The sequence below is a fragment of the Orycteropus afer genome, unplaced genomic scaffold (assembly GCF_000298275.1).
Source record: "Orycteropus afer afer isolate SDZICR_OR568_19922 unplaced genomic scaffold, OryAfe1.0 scaffold00043, whole genome shotgun sequence".
In the NCBI taxonomy this organism is placed as follows: Eukaryota; Metazoa; Chordata; class Mammalia; order Tubulidentata; family Orycteropodidae; genus Orycteropus; species Orycteropus afer.
The window spans coordinates 10,905,744-10,928,893 of NW_006921630.1; the positions used below are offsets into that span (position 1 = coordinate 10,905,744).

Sequence of the window (23,150 nt, forward strand, 5' to 3'; positions counted from 1 at the left end):
AGCCCACCCGTTCTTACCTTGCTCCCGGAGACCCGGTACCTCCATTGAGAGGTATAGAGGAGGGAAAATGAGGGCTACCATGCATCAAATATTCTTTATCTTTGGTGTCTAATAGGCTAGCATATCTACCAAGATTAAAGAGCTGAGTTTCAGCTTGAGAAGAATAGTCAGGTTGTGAAATAGCCACTGTGGGGATGGGTAAGGGAATTGAGCCCTAACAGAAGGCTTTTGGGAACCTCTTTCTCCTGAACTGGGAAATTGCCAAGTGTGTTTGTAATAAAGCCTTGTGGCTGTGCCTGCATGCAGCCCAGGAAAAGGGGCAGAGGAAAGAGATGATTGGTTTAACCTAAACCAGGAGACTGTTGAGAGGTTAGAGGGAGACCACAAGGTTAAGATGATGCAATAAAGCTGGTGCAAGTAAAACAGGTTACTCAGCCTCCGTTTTTCCTTTCAGAAGTCTTCTATTATCCTTTAAAAATATAAACCTCATCATGTCACTTCTCAGCTAAGTCTCATTTTACCAAAGACATAGGAAGCCAAGAATCCTTCAAGGACTCAATGAATGATTGGTTCTAAGTGGGAATGTGATGTCTCCATCCCATGAGGATGGAATATATGTATGTCATCCAGATTCCCTCAGAAGATTTGCTGGAATGCCTGGATTTATGGCTGAGCTCTGGTCATCATCCCACTGAGAAAACCAGTGTTAACTGTGATACGTCCCCATGGATCCACACGGGACACCTCCAAAGATGAACACTGAGGTCTCAGAACCTACTACCCTTTTGGCCAAATTCCGAGGACTTATAAAATGGCTTTTTACAGTAAACTAATTTTTCATACAGTTGATTCCTGGTTGTATTCTTCAAGGAACCTCTTTATTTCTCTCTCTAATCAAAACATATCTCAGTATTATACTTATCTTTGTGTACATGTCACCATCAATGCTTAGTCAAAATAAGTACTCAAGTATGGATTAACCAGATACTGGTTTCAAAAATAATTGAGTGAATCTTAAATTACACTCCCTGGACATTTTTTTAAAAATCCCTAATGATTTCTGTCTTCACTGTTCTCCTTATTTTTATATTTTTCCAAGGTTTTATTCTTAAGGCTTATTTATTTATTAAGCATTTACATGGTGTCATGCACCATGCTGTGGTTTACACACACACATTCATATAATCTTTACAACAGCCCTTTGAGGCAAGTACTGTTATTTAAGTGCTTAACTGAGAAGTTCATAGCTGATGAGTGAAAGAGTCAGGATTCAAGCCCAGGATTGTCCAAATCTGGAATATAAGATCTTTTTATTATAATTTTATTACGGTGAGTTGGGTGAAAGTTTACAGATGTTCATTTTCTATACAATAGTTCATACACATTTTGTTTCATGACATTGATTGCAATCCCTATAATGTAACAGCTCTCTTCCATTGCCTCCTTGTGGTTACCTTTTCCCTGTATCCTCCTTTCCTATGCATTCTTGCCCCCTGAGTTATCTCCTGTGCAAATACTGCCCATGATTGATTGTTCGAAGGAGTGTATCTACCTGGTGTAAATGTTCACCTTCTATGCCTAGCCTATTGTTTGGCTGGAAGCCATGGAAGTGAGTTCATTTCCAGGCCTGAAGGGTAACTAGGGGCCATGGTGTCAGGGGTTTACACCAGGCTCTATCAGACCAGTAAGCCTGGTCTTATCTATGACTTTGAGTTTTGTTCCACATTTTTCTCCCACTCTATTCAGGATCTCCTATTTTGATCCCTTTCTGAATGGTTGAGCTGGGGACCATCTAGTTCTTCTGATCTCAGGGTCATGTAGCCTGAGGTTCGCATGGTCTATTAGTCCCTTGGGCTAAATGTTTCTATGTATCTTTGGTCTTCTTCATTCTTCTTTGCTCTGGACAAGGAGAGACCAATTGTTGAATCTTAGATGGCCTCTTGCAAGCTTTTAAGACCCCAGTTGCCACTTACCAAAGTTCGATGCAGAACAATGTGTTTGTTTAGTATGTTATGCCAATTGAACTTAATGCCCCCCACAGTCATGATCCTTAGCCCTTGGGCCCAGTGACTCTTTGCCTCAGGGTGTCTGGCTGTGGCTAAGAAGTTACAACTTTGCCCTATTAATTCTATTATATATATGGACATTCTTATAGCACATACAAATACATATGTAGAAATATCATCTGCCAAACTTAAATCTGGTCATGGGTATATTCCCTTTTTTCTAGACACACCCTATCATTTAGCCTGTCCAATCTATACATCCATCCTTTTATTATTATTATTATTACACAGCAAAACAGACTAATTCTACAGTTTTTACATGTACAATTCAGTGGCATTGATCACATTCTTCAAATTTTGTAGCCATTCTCACCCTCCTTTCCTGAATTGTTTTTCCCTTGTTGATATAAACTCACTTTTCCCTAAGCTTTGCATCTGACCTTTTGAGTTGCTGTTGGCAATTTGATCCCATATAGAAAGTTCTTTCAAAAAGCACAATGCTCATGGCAGACATTCTTTACTAGTTAACTAGACTATTGTTTGGTTGAAAGAAGACTTCAGGAGATATTTTTGGTTTAAGGCTTCAGAGTTAAAGATTTTCTCAAGGCAGTACTTTCAGGGGTTCATTCAGCTTCAGTGACCCTAGAAAGTCTGAATTCCATGAGAATTGAAATTCTGTTCCGTATTTTTCAGGGGATATAAGAGCTTCACAACTACCTTGTACTACCTCCCAATCAAATATTTTTCTTAGTGCTCCATTCACCCTTGGCATCTTGATTTTAATGTACATTTGATCATTTAAATCAATAAATGTTATATAAATAAATACATGCAATATCACTTATTTACAAAAACAATGCATACTGTCTGGCACATAAATTATTATTATGCATTTTTTACAATGGTTTTGAAAATGTTATTTACAATTTTTAAATTTTAAATTTTTAAAAAAATTTAAATTTTTTCAGTGCTCCCTCCCCTGATTATACATTATTAAACTAGATCATTTATTGCAGCTAGAATTGAATTTTTAAGTTGTATAGCTTTTATCACAACCTAGACCTGCTTGTATGCAAGCATGTTTATAATATACTAATCTCTATGGAAGGAGCCCTGGTGGTGTAGTGGTTAAAGCATTTGGCTGTTAACCAAAAATGTCAGTGGTTTGAACATACCAGCTGCTCAGCAGAAGAAAGATGAACCAGTCTGCTTCCATAAAGATTTACAGAAACCCAATGGGGGTCACTGAGTTGGAATCAACAGCAATGAGTTGGGTTTTTTTTTGTTTTAATCTCTATAGGCCCTGGCTTCCTCTCCTCTAAGATAACAGGCTTGGACTAAATTAGCTCTGAGTTCTCCACCTCTAACTTTTTGAGAAACAAATCTCATTTCTGTGCATTTCAATAGCTTTCAGTACCTATTTTTGCTGCTGGTAATATAAGAACTCTATAAATCTGTATAGCCATAAGCTTTCCCGGTGGCTCTAAACTAAGGCAGTTGCAGGAATAACTTCTCAGGAAAGAAGAAATGGAATATAATTTGAGCTTTGTTTGTAAAGTGCTTCTATGGAGTTGACACTTCTCTATTGTGAATTCATGATCATTCTAGGTACTTTCAAACTGGAACCACCCTCCCCTAGTAACATGACTAGACCTTGATATTGGTAGTCTATATTAAGGAGATCACCATAAACTCTTTTAATTACCACAATTTTAAAAAGGCCATTGTAGAATTTAATAGTCCTTTGTGTGTGTGTGGTTTGCATAAAAGTTTACAGGGCAAGTAAGTTTTCCATTCAACAATTTATACACATTTTATAACATTATTTGCAATTCCCTCAGTGTAACACCACTCTTCCCACTTGCTCCCTGGGTTCCTCTATCCATATGTCCTCTTTTCCTGCTTTCTGAGCTTTGTTTTAGGGCAAATACTGCCCTTTGGCTCTTGTATGGTTGATTGGTCTAAGCAGTATGTTCTCATGGGTGTTACTGTTCATTTTATAGGACTGTCTGTTGTTTGGCTGCAAGGTCATCCCCAGGGGTGGGTTCAGTTCTAAGTTTGTAGGATGTCTAAGGGCCACAGTCTCAGGATTCCACAGAATTTAATAGTCTTGAGATTAATAAGACATTGTATTGTTAGCTACTATCAAATTTGCCCCCAACTCAGAGTGTCCCCTTGCACAAAGAAAGAAAAGCTGCCCAGGCCTGTGCCATCCCCATGAACAGTTGCAGATAGGGCTATTATAATTTACAGGGTTTTCATTGGCTGATTTTCAGAAAGAGATCACCAGGCCTTTCTTCCTTTTAAGACTTTAGCTAACTGCTAGAACCAGAACAAACCAGGATACCCTTAGACTCCCGTCTGTGTTACTACTAAACTTCAAGAGTTACAGCAGTGGTCGTCACAGAACTTCTAGATGGTAGGGAAGTTAAGACAACTACAAGATAGAACGGACTGTTCTAAACTTGGGAAGAAAACTATAAATCACAGGGTAACCTCAAAGAAAAATGATAAACCGTCACATCAAAAAAGAGGACCAGCATAAATATTCAGCAAATACTAAAACAATAGCAATGAAGGAAGTGATAACACGATTCATAAACAAAATGAGCTCAGCATAGGAAATTATATGGAACAAAGAAATCGACACCACAATAAAGCACATAACAAAAATGACAGCAACAAATTTATATTTGCTGATAATTACATATCTGGCAAGGGACTTATTTCTAAGATTTATCGCAGAAGAGTGGATGACCAAACTATGGTACATACACCTAATGGAATGCTATGCAGCACTAAAGAATAATGTAGAATCTGCAAAACACCGCATAACATCGATAAACCTGGAGGACATTATGCTGAGTGACATAAGTCAATCACAGAAGGACAAATATAGTATTAGTTCATTGTTGTGAAGGGTCAAGGAAAGGTTTATATATGGAGGGAAACTTTCTTTGTTGGTTGCCAGGAGTGGAAGGGAAGGGGAGGGAACACTGAAAAAAAAAAATGAATTGACCCATGTCACTTTAATTTTGTGTATTTCACTGTACATAAATTGTAGCATAGTGCCTAAGGCACTTGACTGCTAACCAGAAGGCTGGTGGTTCAAACCCACCAGCCACTTCTCGGAAGGAAGGTTGGGCAATCTACTTCCGTAGTGATACTGCCTCAGCAACCCAAGGCGGGATTGCTATGAGTTGGGGCCGACTCAACAGCACACAACAACAACAACAAATTATATTTCAATAAAATGCATTAAAAAAAAAAAAGAGTTACAACAGTGTTTTCTCTTTTGCAGGCTGGATCAGGTGGTAATTCATGTAGGAGCACTGAGCTTGAAGGAATCACAAGAACTGGTATGTATGGCAGTCCATCTGGGAAAACCATTCAAAGGGCTTCCATTTTTATATGGAAGCTAAAGTCAGTACCATTGTTACTACGTGCTGCATGTGTACAGGAGAAGATAAGGTATAGAACTCGGGATCTCACCATCTAGAGGCAGACACAGAGCCATAACTCAAAGTGATGGCTACTATAGCAGAGTTTTGAATAGAAGTTGAGAATTACTGAAACACAAAAGGATTGCCTAGTGATGCTGAAGACCAACTAAAGTTGTAAGTAATAAACTTGTCATACTACCATTCAACACAGTTGTAGAGAATTGTGGTTTTTTTTGTTTTTTTTTTTTCCTAAGCACACCCTGTAGCTAGAACATAGGAATAAGAATGCAGATGATTGAATTGGTTTAGGTTTAGGGATTAGCAAGTTAGGTGGGGCAGAAGGCAAAGGATATATGAGTTAAAGTTGCTGGCAAAAAAGTAGGTGGTATTGCTGGGTTACAAATGCCAACCACTTGGGAAAGGTTCAAAATCCTTTGGAGATCCTAGATAGAGTGGGAGGAAAAAAGTGGAACAAAATCCAAAAACACAATAATGACAAGAATTACTGGTCGGATGGAGTCTGGTGGGACTCCCAATACTATGGCCCTGGGATACACTTCGGGCCTGGAATAAAACTCACTCCCAGGGGCTAGCTCTCAGCCCAACGGTAAACAAGATGTACACACAGACCACCCAACCCCAGGGTGACATATCCACATTCTCTATGGAGATGCATCTCCAAGGGTTGCATCCCTTGGAACAGTGGACCACTTGGCACCAGAGGGGCAACATTCACAAGGAGGAAATGCAGGACACACAGGAGTGCATAACTGTGAGGAGCACAGAGGGGGGTTACTGGGCAGGGAGGGGAGGAGAGTGAGTTAGTGTTGGGGATGGTAATGGGGAAGCGAAACCAAATGTACATGAAATGTTAAATGTAAAACAAACTCTGCTCTGTAAACTTGCACCTAAAGCACAATAAATAAATTATTTTTAAAAAAGGAGGTGGTGTGGCATTTTTTGAGGCCTGGTCTAAACTGGGTAGGAAAAAAAAAAAAAAAAGAAAGAAACATAATCCTTTACAAGAAGTTTCAGTACCTGGACTGCTACTAATAAACTATGTTTCTAAAATTGAGGTATTCTAACTACAAAAGGTCACAAGAACTTGATCTAGCCCAAAATCTTTTTGTTGGGTTTTGTTTAATTTTCTATATTATCTAGATTAAGAAATGAGATTTGTAGTGTATACTTGCAAAATTGCAATTCATTACTCTCAGGCAAGCCACAAGGGGAGACTTGTTAGTAGACAGTTATTTTATAAATCGAGAATTAGAACTTGGAGATTTATTCTTGCACTTGATTTGTTTTTCTTAGAAAGGGTCTCAATGAAGGTGGCATGATATAGGGAATCTTTTTCTTCTCAATTGCATTATTTTCTAGTCTTTAATTATACCTCAGCATAAAGAAAAAAAAAATCCTCACCAGATCCTGGATAGAGAGGGAGAACACTGTGGAACAAAACTCAGAATCATTTGAAGAAAAAAAAAGGGGGGGGGCCGACCAGGTTTGCTCCTCCGATAGAGCCTAGTGGAACCACTGAGACTATGGCCCCTAGCTGCCTTCAGGTCTGGAATTGAACCCACACCTGTGGCTTCCAGCTGAGCAAAAGACAGGTATATGAGTTGAACGTTTACCTGAGGTAGATACACTCCTTGGAGGGAACAATCATGGGAGAAAGAAGGGCTACTTATGCACAGGAGACAGCTCAGGGGGCAGGAGTGCATGGAGGGATGGACACAGGGAAGAGGTAATTATCAGGAGGAAGTGGGAGGGGTGCTGCTGCATTGTGGTAAATTGTGGTCAATGTCATGAGATAAAGTGTATGTGAACTGCTGTATGGAAAGTGAATTTGCTCTATAAATTTTCACCCAAATCACAATTTAAAAAAAAAAATGAGAACTTAAAAAAAAAAAAATTCCTCACCAGTGGACCAATAAACCACATCACGATAACTGGAGAAAAGACTGAAGTTGTCAAGGATTTCATTTCATTTGGATCCACAGTCAATGCTCATGGAAGTAGAAATCAAGAAGTCAAATGACATATTGCGTTGGGAAAATCTGCTGCAAAAGGACTCTAAAAAGTGTTTAAGAGCAAAGATGTGACTATGAAGACTAAGGTGCACCTGACCCAAGCTAAGGTATTTTCTAATAGCCCACATGCATATTACTTGGTTCTACAATCAACACCAATGGAAGCAGTAGTCAAGACATTAGATAATGTATTGCATTGGGAAAATCTGCTGCAAAAGATTTCTTTCAAGTTGCATTGTAGCAAATTACTCAGTGTGGCTTTTCTACCCATAAGTCATTGTAAACTCAGTGATAGAATGAGCAACTGAGGAGCTCCTGATTGTAAATGTTATCCACCTGAGTTATTTCTGTTGGGCGTAGCACAATACAATGTTATGGGAGTCTCACTCTCAGGTGCTTAGAATTCTGTTGTTATGATTGGTTGGTTTGACCACTCTGCCAGGCTCAAAAGGAAGCCTCCTAGAGGCAGAACTCTCTCTGCTGGTTGAGGAAGACGTGCTGCTGAAAGAGACACACACTCCTGAAAGAGACACGTGCTGCTGAGTAAGACACCGAGGGACATGCACTGCTGGGGGAGAGACTGTGAGAAACTTGGCTGAGAGATGGTGGGCTGGGGTCTGAGAGACTGAGCATTTTTCCTGAACTTGAATTGTAACCTGGTGCTTCCCTAATAAACCTCATAATCTGTGAGTTCTGTGTGGCCACTGCAGCGAATTATCGAACCCAGGAGAGAGGTGGTGGGTGCTTTGGGAGGAACAGTTGGAGAAAGGGCTGGAGGGAGGCAGCATGTCTGGCCTCACAGGAATAGGCCTTGGGCTACTGATGGTGATTCTGTCTTCCTCTTGTGGGATTAGAGGAGGTCAGAATATGTGGCCCCCTTGTCCTTTTTGCACAAGTGCTGAAGACCAAAGATATCTCCCTGAAGATTAAGGTGTGCCTAACCCAAGCCATGGTATTTTCAATTGCCTCAGATACATGGGAGACTGGACAATGAATAAGGAAGACCAAAGAAGAGTTGATGCTTTTGAGTTGTAGTGCTGGTGAAGAATACTGAAAGTACCATGGACTGCTAAAAGAACTAACAAATCTGTCTGGAATGCTCCTTGGAAGCGAGAAAGGCCAAACTTCATCTCACCTACTTTGGTCATGTTGTCAGAAAGGACCATTCCCTGGAGAAGGATATCATGCTTGGTAAAGTGGAGGGTCAATGAGAAAGGAGAAGGCCCTCAACAAGATGGACTGACACAGTGGCTGTAACAGTGGGCTCAGGTATAGCAAGAATTGTGAGGCTGGCACAGGACCAGGCAGTGTTTCGTTCTGTTGTACACAGAGTTGCTATGAGTCAGAGAGGACTCAACGGCACCTAACAACATATGCATGTGAGAGCTGGACAATGAATAAGGAAGACCATAGAAGGATTGATGCATTTGAATTGTGGTGTTAGTAAATATTGAGTGTATCATGGAATTTCAGAAGAATGAACAAATCTGTCTTGGAGGAAATAAAGCTGGAATGCTCCTTAGATGCAAAAATGGCCAGACTTTGACCTCATACTTTGGTCGTGTTGTCAGAAGGGACCAGTCCCTGGAAAAGGACTTGGTAAAGTAGAGGATTAGCAAAAAAAAGAGGTAGACCCTCAATGAGATGGCTATAGTGGCTGCACCAGAGGGCTCATGCATGGCAACAATTGTGAGGATGGCACAGGACCATGCAGTGTTTCATTCTTTCATATGCAGGGTTTCTGAGTCAGAATTGACCCAGTGGTACCTAACAACAACAATATGAATTTTTAAATGATTGTCATATCATGAGATGAAAGCCAGTGTCTAGAAGAAAATAGAGCTAATCTAGGTATAGGGATAATCCCTGGTATGAGATAATCTTGTTAAAGAGATGTTAATATTGGTTTAGCTACAACTCTCTGTTGGATGGTGCTTGAATCATCACCCCCACAGACTCTCCCCTGGATGTTTCCTTTTTCTTTGGTTGTGGCTAAGGTTACCCTTCTCCTCTTTTTCTAGACAGGGTCCTAAACAAATGATTCAATTATATCATATTCTAGGCCTATGCTAATGAAAGAAATAACCAGAATGTCTCAATTGGTCTTTGGCCTATATCTAAATCTTTTCTTTTTAGCTCTCCTAGTTTTCTTCTAAGGATCCCTGATAGTGCAGTGGGTAAGCACTCAGGTGCTAGCCTAAAAGCTGGTACTACAAACCCACCAGCTGTTCCATGGGAGGAAGATGTGGCAGACTGCTTCCATAAAGATTACAGCCTTGGAGACCCTATGGGGCAATTCTACTTTGTCCTGTACATGTTATTAAGTTGGAATTGACCAGATAGCAGTGGAAAGTTTACTTCTGCACAAACTTAACCACATCACTGGATATCGATATTACTAGTTAAAATCTCAGAGGGAGGTACTTTTTCCCTTTTAGGGAGTAGGGCTTATCCTGAGATAATCAATAAGCATTTACTGAGTACCTGCTAAGTGTCCAGTACCATTATAGGCCTGGACACAAGGGAGAGTAAGATCTCATCACTACCCTCAGAGAACTCTTAAGCCAGTGGGAGAACAGTCATCATAAACAATTAATTGTCTTGCAATGTAGTGGAGGTAGGTGCTCTACTTGAGACAGATACAAAATTCTAGCAAGAGGAAAAGTTAAATTTTTTCAGGGAGACTTCAGAGGAATGGTGCAATGTTTCTTCTGTGATGTATTGCTTGAACAATTTCTCTTAGAAAGATCAGCATGAGGCCGGTCCCCATGAGGCGGAGGTTAAAGATGTCCCAAATGTCCAAACTACCATACCACTCCATCATTTCAGACATTAACTCCTCCTCCTCCTTCCAGTAATTTCCCCAGTCTTAGGGTTCTGTATTTCGCTGTAACGCCTCACAGAACTCACAGACACCCAAGGGTTCGTCTCACGTAGTAGTGGTGAAGGCTGGCAGGCTGGCGAGTCCCAGGTCCGTGAGTAGGTCTGGAGGATCTTCCCAACTCTCGGGGTTTGATGAACCTCAATCAGCAGATCAGATGATGGCTGCTGTCCCAAATCCAGGGGTGAGATGAGGATGATCCAAGACACAAAACCGGAGCAAGAGGAGGGTAAGTCTTCCCAGGAGATTCGTAGGTATACCCTCAAGGAAGCTGAGGGTGGTGATTTGAATTATACCCTCCAGCAAAGCAGGACTCAAGGTACATTCCACCTGTGTTGCCCCAACAGAAATAACCTAAATCCCATCACAGAGTCATTATAGGGAATGACTACTACCAGCTGCCCAGCCAAGTTGATACCTGACCTTAACTACCACACCACCGCAAACAGGCATGGATAATGGGATTTACAAAACGCCACAGAATGGAGGACAATGGCTAGAAGGGCCACATCAAGCAATTCACTGCATGTATATAATCTTTTTTCATTTCAATATTTCTCAACTGTATTCCCTTCTCATCTGTAATACAAAATTTAAAATATGACTGTCATGTCATTGAACAGGAAAAACAATATCACCCAGTGGGATGAATGATAGAAGAGAAATTATATCTGCAAGTTTTTCTGCTAATAGAGAACTTATCAAAATGAACTGCTCATGGGGACTTCCAGTAAGATGGAGGAATAAGCAGAGAAGCAACACACACTCTCTTCAACAAAGAAAAGAAAAAACAATTAATTGGCAGAGATATAGAGCATAATCTTGGAGCCCTTAGCTTTGAAAGGAACTATACAGAAGTGGATTAGGCACCAACTAGTGGAAAAACCTGAACGAAAACAGTGAGTACAGAGATGGTTGGAGCTATGGACTGTCAGCTACTCCGACGGGACCAACAGCCTAAATAGTTCCAAGTGGTGTTGGGACCTGAGGGTTGACCTAAAAGATCAGCTCTGGTCACCAAGGGCTGCAGGGACGACTGCGCTGGTGGCCTATGACTAGGAAGGGAAACAGCAAGATGGAAGACAACCTGAACTGCTGAATTTCCACTGTCCAGAGGGCACAGCCATTTTGATTGTTTACATGCGGCAGCCATTTTGCATATTTAAAGTGACCAAGGGTGCAGCCATTTTGAATGTTTACAAGTGGTGGCCATTTTGGATATTTAAAGTGACCGAGGGCACAGCCATTTTGAATCTTTACAAATACATATACTAGAATGCTATGCAGCACTAAAGAATAATGTAGCATCTGCAAAACATCGCATAATATCAATGAACTTGGAAGACATTATGCTGAGTGAAACAAGTCAATCACAGAAGAGCAAATATAGTATTAGTTTGTTGTTGTGGAGGGTCAAGGAAAGGTTTATATATGGAGGGAAACTTTCTTTGTTGGTTGCCAGGGTTGGGAGGGGAGGAGAGCGAACACTGCAATAAAAAAAAAAATGCATTGACCCATGTCACTTTAGTTTTGTGTATTTCATTGTACATAAATTATATTTCAATAAAATGCATTAAAAAAAAAAATGAACTGCTCATGTCTCCTTAGCCTAGAAGCTATGCCACTATGTCAGATACCATCAGGGTCATCTATGGATTTTGGGGCTGACAAAGTTCAAAGAAGAATAAGATTATATGCACAACTCATCCCCACTAGGGAACTCTACTTTGAAACCTGGGCATTCCTGGCAGTGATACTTGTCATTAACTCTGGTTAATTTTTCCACTTGTCAATGGTGTATCAGTTGGCAAATTTGAAGTGTTTGTTGCTAAACTCTGATATCTAAGCTGTTGGTGACTTAAACTGTGTGTAGTGATAAGCCAGGAGCTCTGGTACTATAGTGCCTAACACATCTGACTGCTACCCAGAAGGCTGGCAGTTCAAACCCACCAGCCACTCCTCGGAAGGAAGGTTGGGCAATCTACTTCCGTAGTGATGCTGCTTCAGAAACCCAAGGAGGGATCGCTATGGGTCGGATCTGACTGTACTTTACGGCAGTGAGTTTGGTTTTTTTTTGGTTGAGTGATAAGCCACTTCTCCAGTATGGTCTTCTTCTTCTTTTAAAGGCCAAACATGCAGCAGAAATAGGAGCTGATGGCATTGCTGTCATTGCACCTTTCTTTCTCAAGCCATGGAACAAAGGTAAGCAAAGAGTTCTTAGTTTCCTAGGGCTGCCATAACAAAATACCACAAAGTGGCTGGTGTTAAAGAACAGGATTTTGTTTCCTCACAATACTAGAGGCTTGAAGTCTACATCAAGGTCTCAGCCTTGTCGACTCCATCTGAGGGCTATGAGAGAAGAACTGTTCCACGCATCTCTCCTTGTTTCTGATGGCTGCCAACAATTCTTGGTGTTCCTTGATTTGCAGATGTATCTTCACATGATGCCTTCTTCCTGTGTGTTCCTCTTCCTGTCAGTTCTCTCCTTTTATAAGACACCACTCAGAAAGGATTAGGACTATGTCCCCACCCTACTCCAGTATAACTTAACTGATACTATCTTCAAAGAAAGACCCTCTTTTCCCAAAGTCACATTCATAGATACAGGAGTTAGGACTTCACCCTGTCTTTTGGGGGAACATAATTCAATCCACAACAATAGGTCTGAACTCACAGTGCCTCATATGGCCCCCTTCTTTTTGCTTCCATTCAAAATGGTTATATTTAATTTATAAAAGTAAAGTTCCATGGACTAGAAACATGAGATTGCAATGGCACAATAATTCTCTGGCATATTTCTGCTACCTGGATCCATAAGAGAAGGTACTACATTAAAGGGCTTCAACTCTTTTCCCAAATTATCTGATTGGGCTGTCCACCAGTCCTCCGGTGTGTGGTCAAGCGTCCCTTCCTGGTCCTGTCCCTTCCTGTTCAGCTGAACAGGGTGTCAGGGTTATGTGACAAAGTATGTGAAGAATGTAAGTGACGGGCACTTTGGGACTACTGTTCTATTCAAGACAATGAGTGAATAATGGATTAAAAAAGAGATTTCACAGAAATATTCACTGTCTTCCAAAATATCAAGTAAATGCTTTCTCCTTCTCCACTATTTTCTCTATGGAAATTACTTGTGGTTTCCAAGTAAACTGATGCTTTAATATTTTGTGGTTAACTCACTGCTGTCGAGTCAGTTCCGACTCATAGCGACCCCTCCTTGGGTTTCCGAGGCAGTATCTCTACGGAAGTGGATTGCCCAAATAATAATAATACAAATTTTAAAAGGATAAAAGTTAGACAAGATGATATTTGAATGCATAACTAACTAATTAAATTTATAATTAAATGTATGTGAAGATTATCATCATCATATGTCAACTATTGTTGGTAGAGAAAAATAGTTGTTAATATAATTTTTTTTCACATGGTTTTTAGAAATTTTACATGAATATTTTTCCCAAAAGTGAACAAAGGAAAAATAATGAATTACACACAAGGAGCTATTTCTTATAGGCACAGTGTACCATCATAGTGTTCACATGGAGTATGTAAAATTTTCTCTCTTTCTGTCCAATGACCTCCGGAGTATAAGCAACTCTGCTGCATTTATTTGTCATTTGCGGTAATAACGGCATTTGAAATTTGTACTTGATGACATTTAGGAAATCCCATTTCCTCAGTAAACTAGAATGAATAATCTTCTGATGTATCTGAACTTCTCCAAAAGGAGAAAGTACTGAACTCTGGTTGAATTAGTATGAGGTATATGTTGTTTACCTTTTTGATACAATCTTCTCAGTTATAATCTTACTGCTGTTACTAATACAAGCTTCTGTTGCTCACTGACCACATTTAGTTCTGTTGGAGTGAGAGACTAAGAATCCTACATCCCAGTTGATAGGTTTTTGTTTTTTATGAAAATATTTTCATTTGTACCAATTTTTAGATAGTAGTTTAGTATGGTGTGAAAGTGATAATCTTACTTGGGCCTTTCTACAGAAAGGAAAATAAGATTTTGGATGAAGTGAATTACAAAGACATTGCAGTAGCAGCATTAGCCGGTAAGCATGGTCAAGAATTTTCAGCTTCCAAGAACGATGGTTGCATTTCCTGAGGTTATTTATTTATTTATTTTGAAACAGGTAGAGCCACTACTTTCCACTTGTTCGCACCATGGTTTTTCCTCCTGTTTTTCAGATGTCCTGATTAATTTCCTGAAGGAAGTGGCTGCTGCTGCCCCTACATTGCCATTTTATTACTATCACATTCCTGCCTTAACTGGAGTAAAGAGTAAGTACTGCATCTTTTGATGTTCCTTTCCTTCCACCTCTCAAGTTTTACCAGATTTCGCTGAGTAATCCCCACACTACCCAACCTTTCCCCACAGCACAGAAGCATAACACCTTTGACTAAACAGTTCCACTTGCTCCAGAATAAGCCACTATAATATCTCAGTCCTTATCAATCATTTATACCAGCTTATAAAAGGAGCTTTGGTGGTACTGTGCCTAAGACATTTGACTGCCAACCAGAAGGTTGGCAGTTAAGACACATCAGCTGCTTCATGGAAGGATGATGAGGCAATCTACTTCATAAAGATTTACAGCCTTGGAAACCCAATGGAGGTCTCTATGAGTAGAAATCAACTTGATGGCAATTTTTTTTTTTTTATATATAATGGAAGTTCTTGGGCATGAAATAAGAGTTGACCCATACCCATTTTTAACAGACATAGTTTCTCCTTCAACTGTGTGTCTCTGTCACACATGCACTCCTTCTGCTTACCTGGGAAGGACAGAACTGTGTCTGCCTTGTATTCTAGGGTATTCCCAGTGCATACTGCAAATGACAAATAAATGCAGATACTCTGATCTCTTCTGATTTTTCTTCTAGCCTTTTTTTTTTAAAATAATCATTACTGTACTTCTCCAGCTAGAAGATTGTTGTTATAATTAGATAACATTTCTTGAGACTATTTTTTAAATCTTATTTATTTTTGATATTCTTAAAAGAAAAAATAGAGGTATGCTTTATAAATATCCACCTATTGCCTGCAAGAGAATAGAAACCTTAAGATTATAATTTGGCAAGCATATAGGAATTACTAGGTGGGGGCAATCCACATCAACAAGCCACAGCAGCTCAATGGAGATGTGTGGAGCTGTTTGAGTTGTTACTTGCTATTTTCTAGATGTGCGCAGATTAATGAAATATTGATTGTTTTGCACAGTTCGTGCTGAGGAATTGTTGGATGGGATTCAGGATAAAATCCCCACCTTCCAAGGGCTGAAATTCAGTGACACAGATCTCTTAGACTTTGGGCAATGTGTTGATCAGAATCGCCAGCAACAGTTTGCTTTCCTTTTTGGGGTGGATGAGGTAAGTCACCCCCTGGCATACTATCACAGGTTAGTTTCCTTTCAAAGCAATTTACATAACTATTTATATGGTAGCATTTTTTTTTTCCTTTCTCTTTCTCATAAAAGTGAATAATCTTTCTCTCTTTGTGTTAGCAACTGTTGAGTGCTCTGGTGATGGGAGCGACTGGAGCAGTGGGCAGGTAAGCATGACTCATTTTTCCCAGTGGTTATAACTGTAAAGTCCCCCCATAAAAGTATTCATCACTTGAGTTATACTCTTTGCATGCTGCTGTTGTTAGCTGCTGTGGAGTCAACTCTGACTCATGTGACCCCGTGTACCAGAAAACAAAACGTTACCTGGTCCTGTACCATCTTCACAATCATTGGTGTGCTCGAGTCCATTGTTGCAGCCACTAGGGGGCTCACTTTCCAGTCCTGTAAGAAAAAAAAAAACAGTTGCCATGGAGTCAGTTCCAACTCATGCTGACTTCATGTGTATCAGAGTAACGCTATGCTTCATAGGCTTTTCAATGGCTGGTTTTTCGGAAGCAGCTTGCTAGGCCTTTTATCAGAAGTACCTCTAAGTGGACTTGAACCTTCAACCTTTCAGTTAGCAGTCAAGCATATTAACTGTTTGCACTACCCAGGGATTCCTTCAGCATTGTATTGGACAATATTCTGTTGTGATCCATAGGGTTTTCATTGGCTAATTTTCTAAAGTAGATTGCCAGCCCTGGAGAGAACAGTCATGGGAGAAGGAAGGGCTGCTTATGCACAGGGAGATAGCTCAGGGTGCAGAAGAGTATGAAGGGATGGACACTGGGAGGAGGTAACTATGGGGAGGAAGTGGGAGGGGAGTTGTTGCATTGTAAATTTTGGTCAATGACATGAGACAAAGTATATGTGAACTGCTGTATGAAAAGTGAATTTACTCTGTAAATCTTCACCCAAATCAAAATAAAATTTAAAAAAATAAAATAAAATAAAGTAGATTGCCAGGCCTTTCTTCCTCGTCTGGAAATTCCAGTGAAACCTGTCCACACGAGTGACCCTGATGGTATTTTAAATACTGGTGGCACAGTTTCCAGCATCACAGCAACACATCGGCCACTACAGTATAACAAACTGAGAGATGGGTGATGGTTCTTACACATACACATTTTCTAATAGAAGTTACCTTTCTTTCCCACAATCTTTTAGTGAAAGGGAATTAACTAGGGCTTAGCAGTTTGTTAGAAACTCAGTTGTTACTTACAAGCATCTGTTTCAGTTAGAGGTTAGACACATAAGCACAAGAGCTCAGAACATGAACGGGTTGTCACTGAGTAGGATATAGCCATTAGCCCTGTAGGCTCCAATAATCAGTGTCTCACGGATGGATTCACACTGTCTTTGTCAGAAATTATTTGGTGACAAGTAACAGAAACCCACTCAAACTAGCTTATATGAAAAAAGACAAATTAATATAAAAATACTGGGAAATTATGCAAAACTCAACAGGAGAAAGTGCAGGTAAGCTTCAGAGAGTTTAGAATCAGGAACTGTGAATCCTTCTCCTTTGTGGTCCTTGGAGACTCTCCCCTCTGCATCCATCTGCACATCTGCTCATTTCCCTTCTCTCTTTTTCTCCAGATGGGCTTTCTCTGCTCTAACATGCACATGGCCAGTCATGGCTGGCCGAACATGGCATCTCAGGATGTCACTCCACAGCACAACTTAGTCAAGTGTCCACCCAAGGTCCAGTCAGCTGCAGCCAGGGAAGCAGAATCAATTGGAAAGTTGCCCAATGCCTACTCAGCAGAAGGGTTAGGAAGAGCAAGCAAATAAATAGATTAGCATGTCTACTGCACATGCTAACCTAATTCATTAGGAGTATACCTGCAAGCACATTGATTGAAATATTTCCATTAATTGAAAATGTCCTCCTAATAGCAAAAGTACAGCAGAAGCAAAGTAATATATTCATAACTTATCTTGGTGATCATGGCTTTGATGCAGAGAGATTGAGTCAAATACTCTTAATGACTTATTCACAAAGCCAGGGTAGCCAGCTGCATCATTGATCACTACAGGGATAAATCAATCAAGGAAACCTAATTACCTTTATCTGCTGACCCTACAACCTTTTTTCCCTGGAAATTCTTACTTTTTATTGACACCTCTATTTTTCACCTCCATACTAGACATTCTGTCAATGTAATCTTTCTCAAACTATGCAAAGTGCAGTTGGTTAGACTTGTTTTTCTTAATTATAACCCATTCCTGTCTATGTGAGACACACCTAAGACCACTGGGATGCAAATATTAACATTCTGAAACTCTTCAGACATCCATGTGCATATTGTGCCTGGAACAAGTGAATTACCTCAATTTTTTTTCCTTACTTTTTTTTCACGTTCTGGTAACCCCTTGCTGTTTATTCCCAGGATCTATCTACATAACAAGTACCAATAACATTCTGTTCTTGGTACATCAAAATAAATACATTTTTTGCTACTGACTTCTTATGTGAAAAACCATTTCACCTCTGTGCTTCTGTTTCTCCTTTGAAGAAATTGGGGAAACACCCTTATTATGAGTTTGTACAACTTTCTACCTTGCAAATTTCTCTACAAATTCAGTCTTAGACATCTGTTCTTACTTATAAAGTTGGAGATGTTTTTCTAAGTGTCCAAGAACATATCAGATCCAATATTCTCACTTTCATTCTTACTGAATTGTCATAGAAGACAGCCTCAAGTGATGGAAAGCCTTTGGGACAACAGTATAGCCTTTCTTTGAACCACAGTGTCTTCACAGCAAAACAGAAACAAGGCCTATTTTGCAGGGCTTTTGAGAGGATTAGGCATGATTTATGTCCAGCCCCTGGAATCTCACAGGCACTTAATCATTTCTCATTTTATTAATATCTCCAATATTATTATCAAGAAATTAGTCCCTATGTTATATATATAAGTTGGCTGGGAATTTAGTAAATTTATTAGGATTTGTTTCTTTCACTGTGGTGCTCAATTCACCCAGTTTCTCGGTGTAAGCCTTTTAGGACTCACCTGAGGTAGCAGATTTTACCCACAGCTCTTATCTAAAATGGAGCCTCTGTGTGTTCCTTGAGGCAGGTGTTTGCTTCAGTTGCTCCTTAAGAGATACACCACAATTTTTTTTTCCATTTTTCTTTCTATTCTTTATCCCTTTTCTTATTCTTTGCCTGTCTTCCTCCTCTGTGACACTGCTTACTACTGCTGGAAAGCTCATCTCCTAATAGGTTACAGCCTAAAACTAGATTTCCAGGAGCCCTGAATTTAAAGATTTGGACCTTTCCAGTTGAGTTATTGAACCTGTGGTAATTTGCTGTTTTCTTGCCAGTACCTATAACTACCTGGGGAAGAAGACAAACCAGATGTTAGAGGCTTTTGAACAAAAAGACTTTTCTTCAGCCCTGAATTATCAGGTAAACTTTGTCTTCCATTCACAAAACTCATAGCCTTTTTTCTTTCTGCTTAAGAATTCTTATCCTTCTCTCTCATCAGCATTCCCACCACCTGCCCTCATTAACATTGCTTATCTGTTCTCTCTTTACAGTTCTGTTTCTTACATTTTCTTGTTTAAAATCAAACCTGTCCCCATCATACATGTCCCCTACATGTGCATTCTGGGCAGGCCTGATACAAGAATGACTCTTTTCTTCTTCTCTGATCTTATTTCTACTGTATGTTCAGTGTACTTTTACAATTGTAAAATAATAGTGACTGATTTATGGGAAATGACCAGACACTGTTCCCTTGAGGATGTTATGCCTGAGACATAAGACAATATGAGGAAGGTATAGAACTCGGATTAAACAGGGAAGGCTTAATCCAAAATCAGAGCAAGTCAGTCCTCTTCACCTTGGAGATGTGCTGAGAACTGGACACATCCACAGGCAGGAAACAAGAGCCTAGTGGGTGAGAGGAGACAGGGAAAAAAAAGCAGCAGGAGCTGACGTGTTACAGGGACATCTCCAGGGAAATGTCTGCTCTTACTGTTACATGGAGGCCAGCTCAACTGTCAGGAGAAAGAAGGGGCTCACCAAAAAGTAGAACCAGTCTCAGCAGTGGGTAGTGTGTGTACATTAAGTAAATGGAGTGGAGCTGAAAGAAATAGGGGAGGCACAAGAGGAAGACTTTCAGGGGCCAAGAGGCACAGGGATTTTCAGGCTAGCAAAAGTGGCACAAGGAGTGTCCCAAGAAAATAAGCAGGATTGGAAAGGCACATAAGCAAGATCAGCACAAGTGGTTGTTCCCAACAAAGGCCAGATGAAGAATCTTTGTGAACAGTACAGGTTGCCATCTAGGCAATCACCAAGAATACAGAGCAGAAGTACAAAGACTCCTGGGGACTAGTGACTTGGAGCTCCAACCAGAGAGAAAATAAGGAAGCAATAGCCAGGAGTGATTAATTGATTCCCTCCCTTCAGGCCTGAAAGTTGAATAGCTTAATCTAATATTCACTTTTGTTCAGCCCCACACCAGGTGAAGCTGAGAACAGGAAAAGGGTGGGGACTTATGAATCTGTGCCAACCAAACTAAACACTGGCTAAACTCTGGTTTGAATCAGGATAAGAATTCTGAGTTCTGCAGACTCTACCAGCTCTTTGCATAGATGATTATTTCCTTTTTCTTTAGTTTCCTAGCAAAAGTTATTTTTGAAAATTCCAAACCTGTTCTGAGCTGAATGACAGGGAAATCATAGACTAGAATAAACTACTAAACAGCTAGGATGTTGCCTTTTCTACTTAGTGATTTCTCTTAATGGCTGGGCCAGTTTCTAATCCCTCACCCCAATTAACAACACCAAAAAAATATACCAGACTCAATTCAGATTCATAGTAAGCCCCACTGGATTTCTGAGGTGATAAATCTTTACAGAAGTAAATTGGCCCATCTTCATTCTATGGAGTAGCTGGTGAGTTTGAACCACCAACTTTCTGGTTAACAGTCAAATGCCTTAGGCACTGCGTGTGCTATCAGACCTCCTTCCACCACCCCACGACCCCCACCCCCACCCCAAGTTAGTCCCACTCAGATAAAACATCCCATTCAAAACAGCAGGAGCTCTGGTGATATAGTGCCTAAGGCATTTGACAGCTAACCAGATGACTGTCAGTTCAAACCCACCAGCCACAACAGGAAGGAAGATTAGGCAATCTACTTGTGTAAAGATTTACCACCTGGAAAACCCAATGGGGGTCACTACGAATCTGAATCGATTCAATGGCAGTGAGTTTGGTTTGATTGTTATTCAAAAGAATGTGGGTAAAGAATTTAGTTTGCCATATTCTCTGCTTCTTAGAGAAGGCAAGAATGTGTGGGCCTCATTTACACATTTATAGGCCAGGGGCTGAGCTGCCTGCATAATTTCAGTAAAACTGGTCTCTGCTCTCAAGGAGCTTTCAGTCAAGTAAAGAAACAGACAAGTTAAAAGGGCAAAATTTATGTTATTTGTTCTCGTGGACTTAAATGTCATCTGTTATATTTATGTGAGTGAAATAGCACATGTACAAAGATATCCCTTGCAGCATTATTTATAATAGCAAAATATGGAAACAGCCCAAATAGCTACACACAGGAAATGATTGAATATATTGTTTTGAGTTATACAATGGAATTCTCCACAATCCTTTGAAAGAATGAGATAGCTTTAGATGTACTGATATGGAGAGATTTCTGTGATATGTTAAGTGAGAACGAAAAAAAGCAAAACAGCAAAGTACAGAAGAATGAAAGTAATCTGGTCTAGTTTGGATGGAGGGTGGAGGGAGAATATATACATATACGTTTGTAAAGCTCTGGGTTTTAAACATTTATTCTGCATTGAATTTTGATTATTCGTAAGTACACAATTGAGTGAAATAATATAAATGTATGACACATTCTGATAAATGCTTTTTCAGCATAAAGGTAAATGTAATTGAAAATGTCTCTTGATGAGATGGATGGGACTTCTCTTTATTTTACCAAGTAGTTTATGAATTCATGGATGAATATTTCTTAATGCTGGAATGAGCTAATATTCAGCATCAATATAGTTCTGCTTTTATTTGTTTGTTTCTAAAAGCAAAATAAAATTATTTCTCCTAAGAGAAATAAGGGAGCTCTGGTAGTGTAGTGCCTAAGGTATTTGACTACTTACTAACCAGAAGGCTAGCAGTTCAAACCCACCAGCCACTCCACAGAAGGAAGGTTAGGCAATCTACTTCCTTAGTGATACCGCCAAGGAAACCCAAGGAGGGGTCAGTATGTGTCAGATTTGACTCAACAGCAGTGAGTTTGTTTTTTGGTTAAGAGAAATAAGTGGTAAGAAACCCTGTTCACATAAATGTATAGATAAAAATGGAAGAATTTTTGCTATCACAATGTCACACAGATCGTTGAACATTTTCTGTGGTATGTACTAGAAATCACAGGATGCTTGATAATTTAATGATTTTCAGCTGACAAATTGAGTAGCTACACTGACAGGAACGTTGAAAGAATTGAAAACCCTCTGATTTTCAAAGGAATTTCTTGTCCATTCATTAGAGAAATTACTCTACCACTCTCTTTATCAATGTCAGCACCAACAGTTTTGTTTGCTCCTTTACTTGATGCCCCAAGGTGTCCCAGGGCAATGATGTGGGAGGTATGGCTTTATCTTTTCAGAAGTAGATGAAGGAGGACTGTAGAGGGGAAGTATAAAAAAAACAACCTGCTCCCTCATTAATGGGAATTCTTAGGTTGATCAGTTTTAGAAAATGGTGCTTATGGAAGTTGATGATCTAGAGATTGATTCTCACATATCTTAGCCTTGGCAGATGTATACAGACCAAAGCTAATTAGTGGTTACCAGAGGCAAGAGAGGGGGAAAGGGAAAGTCGTTTAGGAAGCACTGAGTTTTTGTTTATGGTGATGGAAATTTGGCAGTGGATATTGGTAATAGTTAGCACAGCTTGATTACTGTCACTAAACTATACACATGAAAAATGCTAAGTGTTCATGGGTTATATGTATTTTTATAACACTAAAAAAATAAAATATCATTCAAGGAAGGGGAAAAAATAAACAGTTGTAACCATACACACACACACACAAATCTTAGCCCTGCCTGAGTGCTCCTTGGGAAATCTCCTTAGGTATCCTGAAAAGTACCCCAGAGGTGTGACCCTAGTTTGAAAACCAGTGTAGTAGTTGGTAAGTTTACCTGCATGAGCCAGGAAGACAAAGGGTGCCTTTCCCATTTTTTACTCTTTATTATGCAGTTCTATCATTGGAACTTGTTTTCTGCACAAACCCATTTTATAAAGCCTGTATATATGAAACTATACATTACCGTGCAACTTTAGGAATAGTCCGTTTAGGCTAAAAGGCTCGCAAAATAGGATTGGGAAAGAGCTGCAACATCTGAGTAAACCCAGC

At 39.9% G+C, this 23,150-nt stretch overlaps 1 protein-coding gene across 1 annotated transcript in view; it reads left to right on the plus strand.

Annotated features, from left to right (window-relative positions):
• Positions 1-23,150, plus strand: part of NPL (N-acetylneuraminate pyruvate lyase) — an 85,300-nt gene that overhangs the window by 32,880 nt on the left and 29,270 nt on the right. The window contains exons 4-9 of the mRNA XM_007937659.2: positions 5,308-5,365; positions 12,490-12,565; positions 14,558-14,650; positions 15,591-15,739; positions 15,874-15,920; positions 19,084-19,168. Of these exons, the coding sequence (XP_007935850.1) occupies positions 5,308-5,365; positions 12,490-12,565; positions 14,558-14,650; positions 15,591-15,739; positions 15,874-15,920; positions 19,084-19,168 (508 nt within the window). The remainder of the gene's footprint in view (positions 1-5,307; positions 5,366-12,489; positions 12,566-14,557; positions 14,651-15,590; positions 15,740-15,873; positions 15,921-19,083; positions 19,169-23,150) is intronic.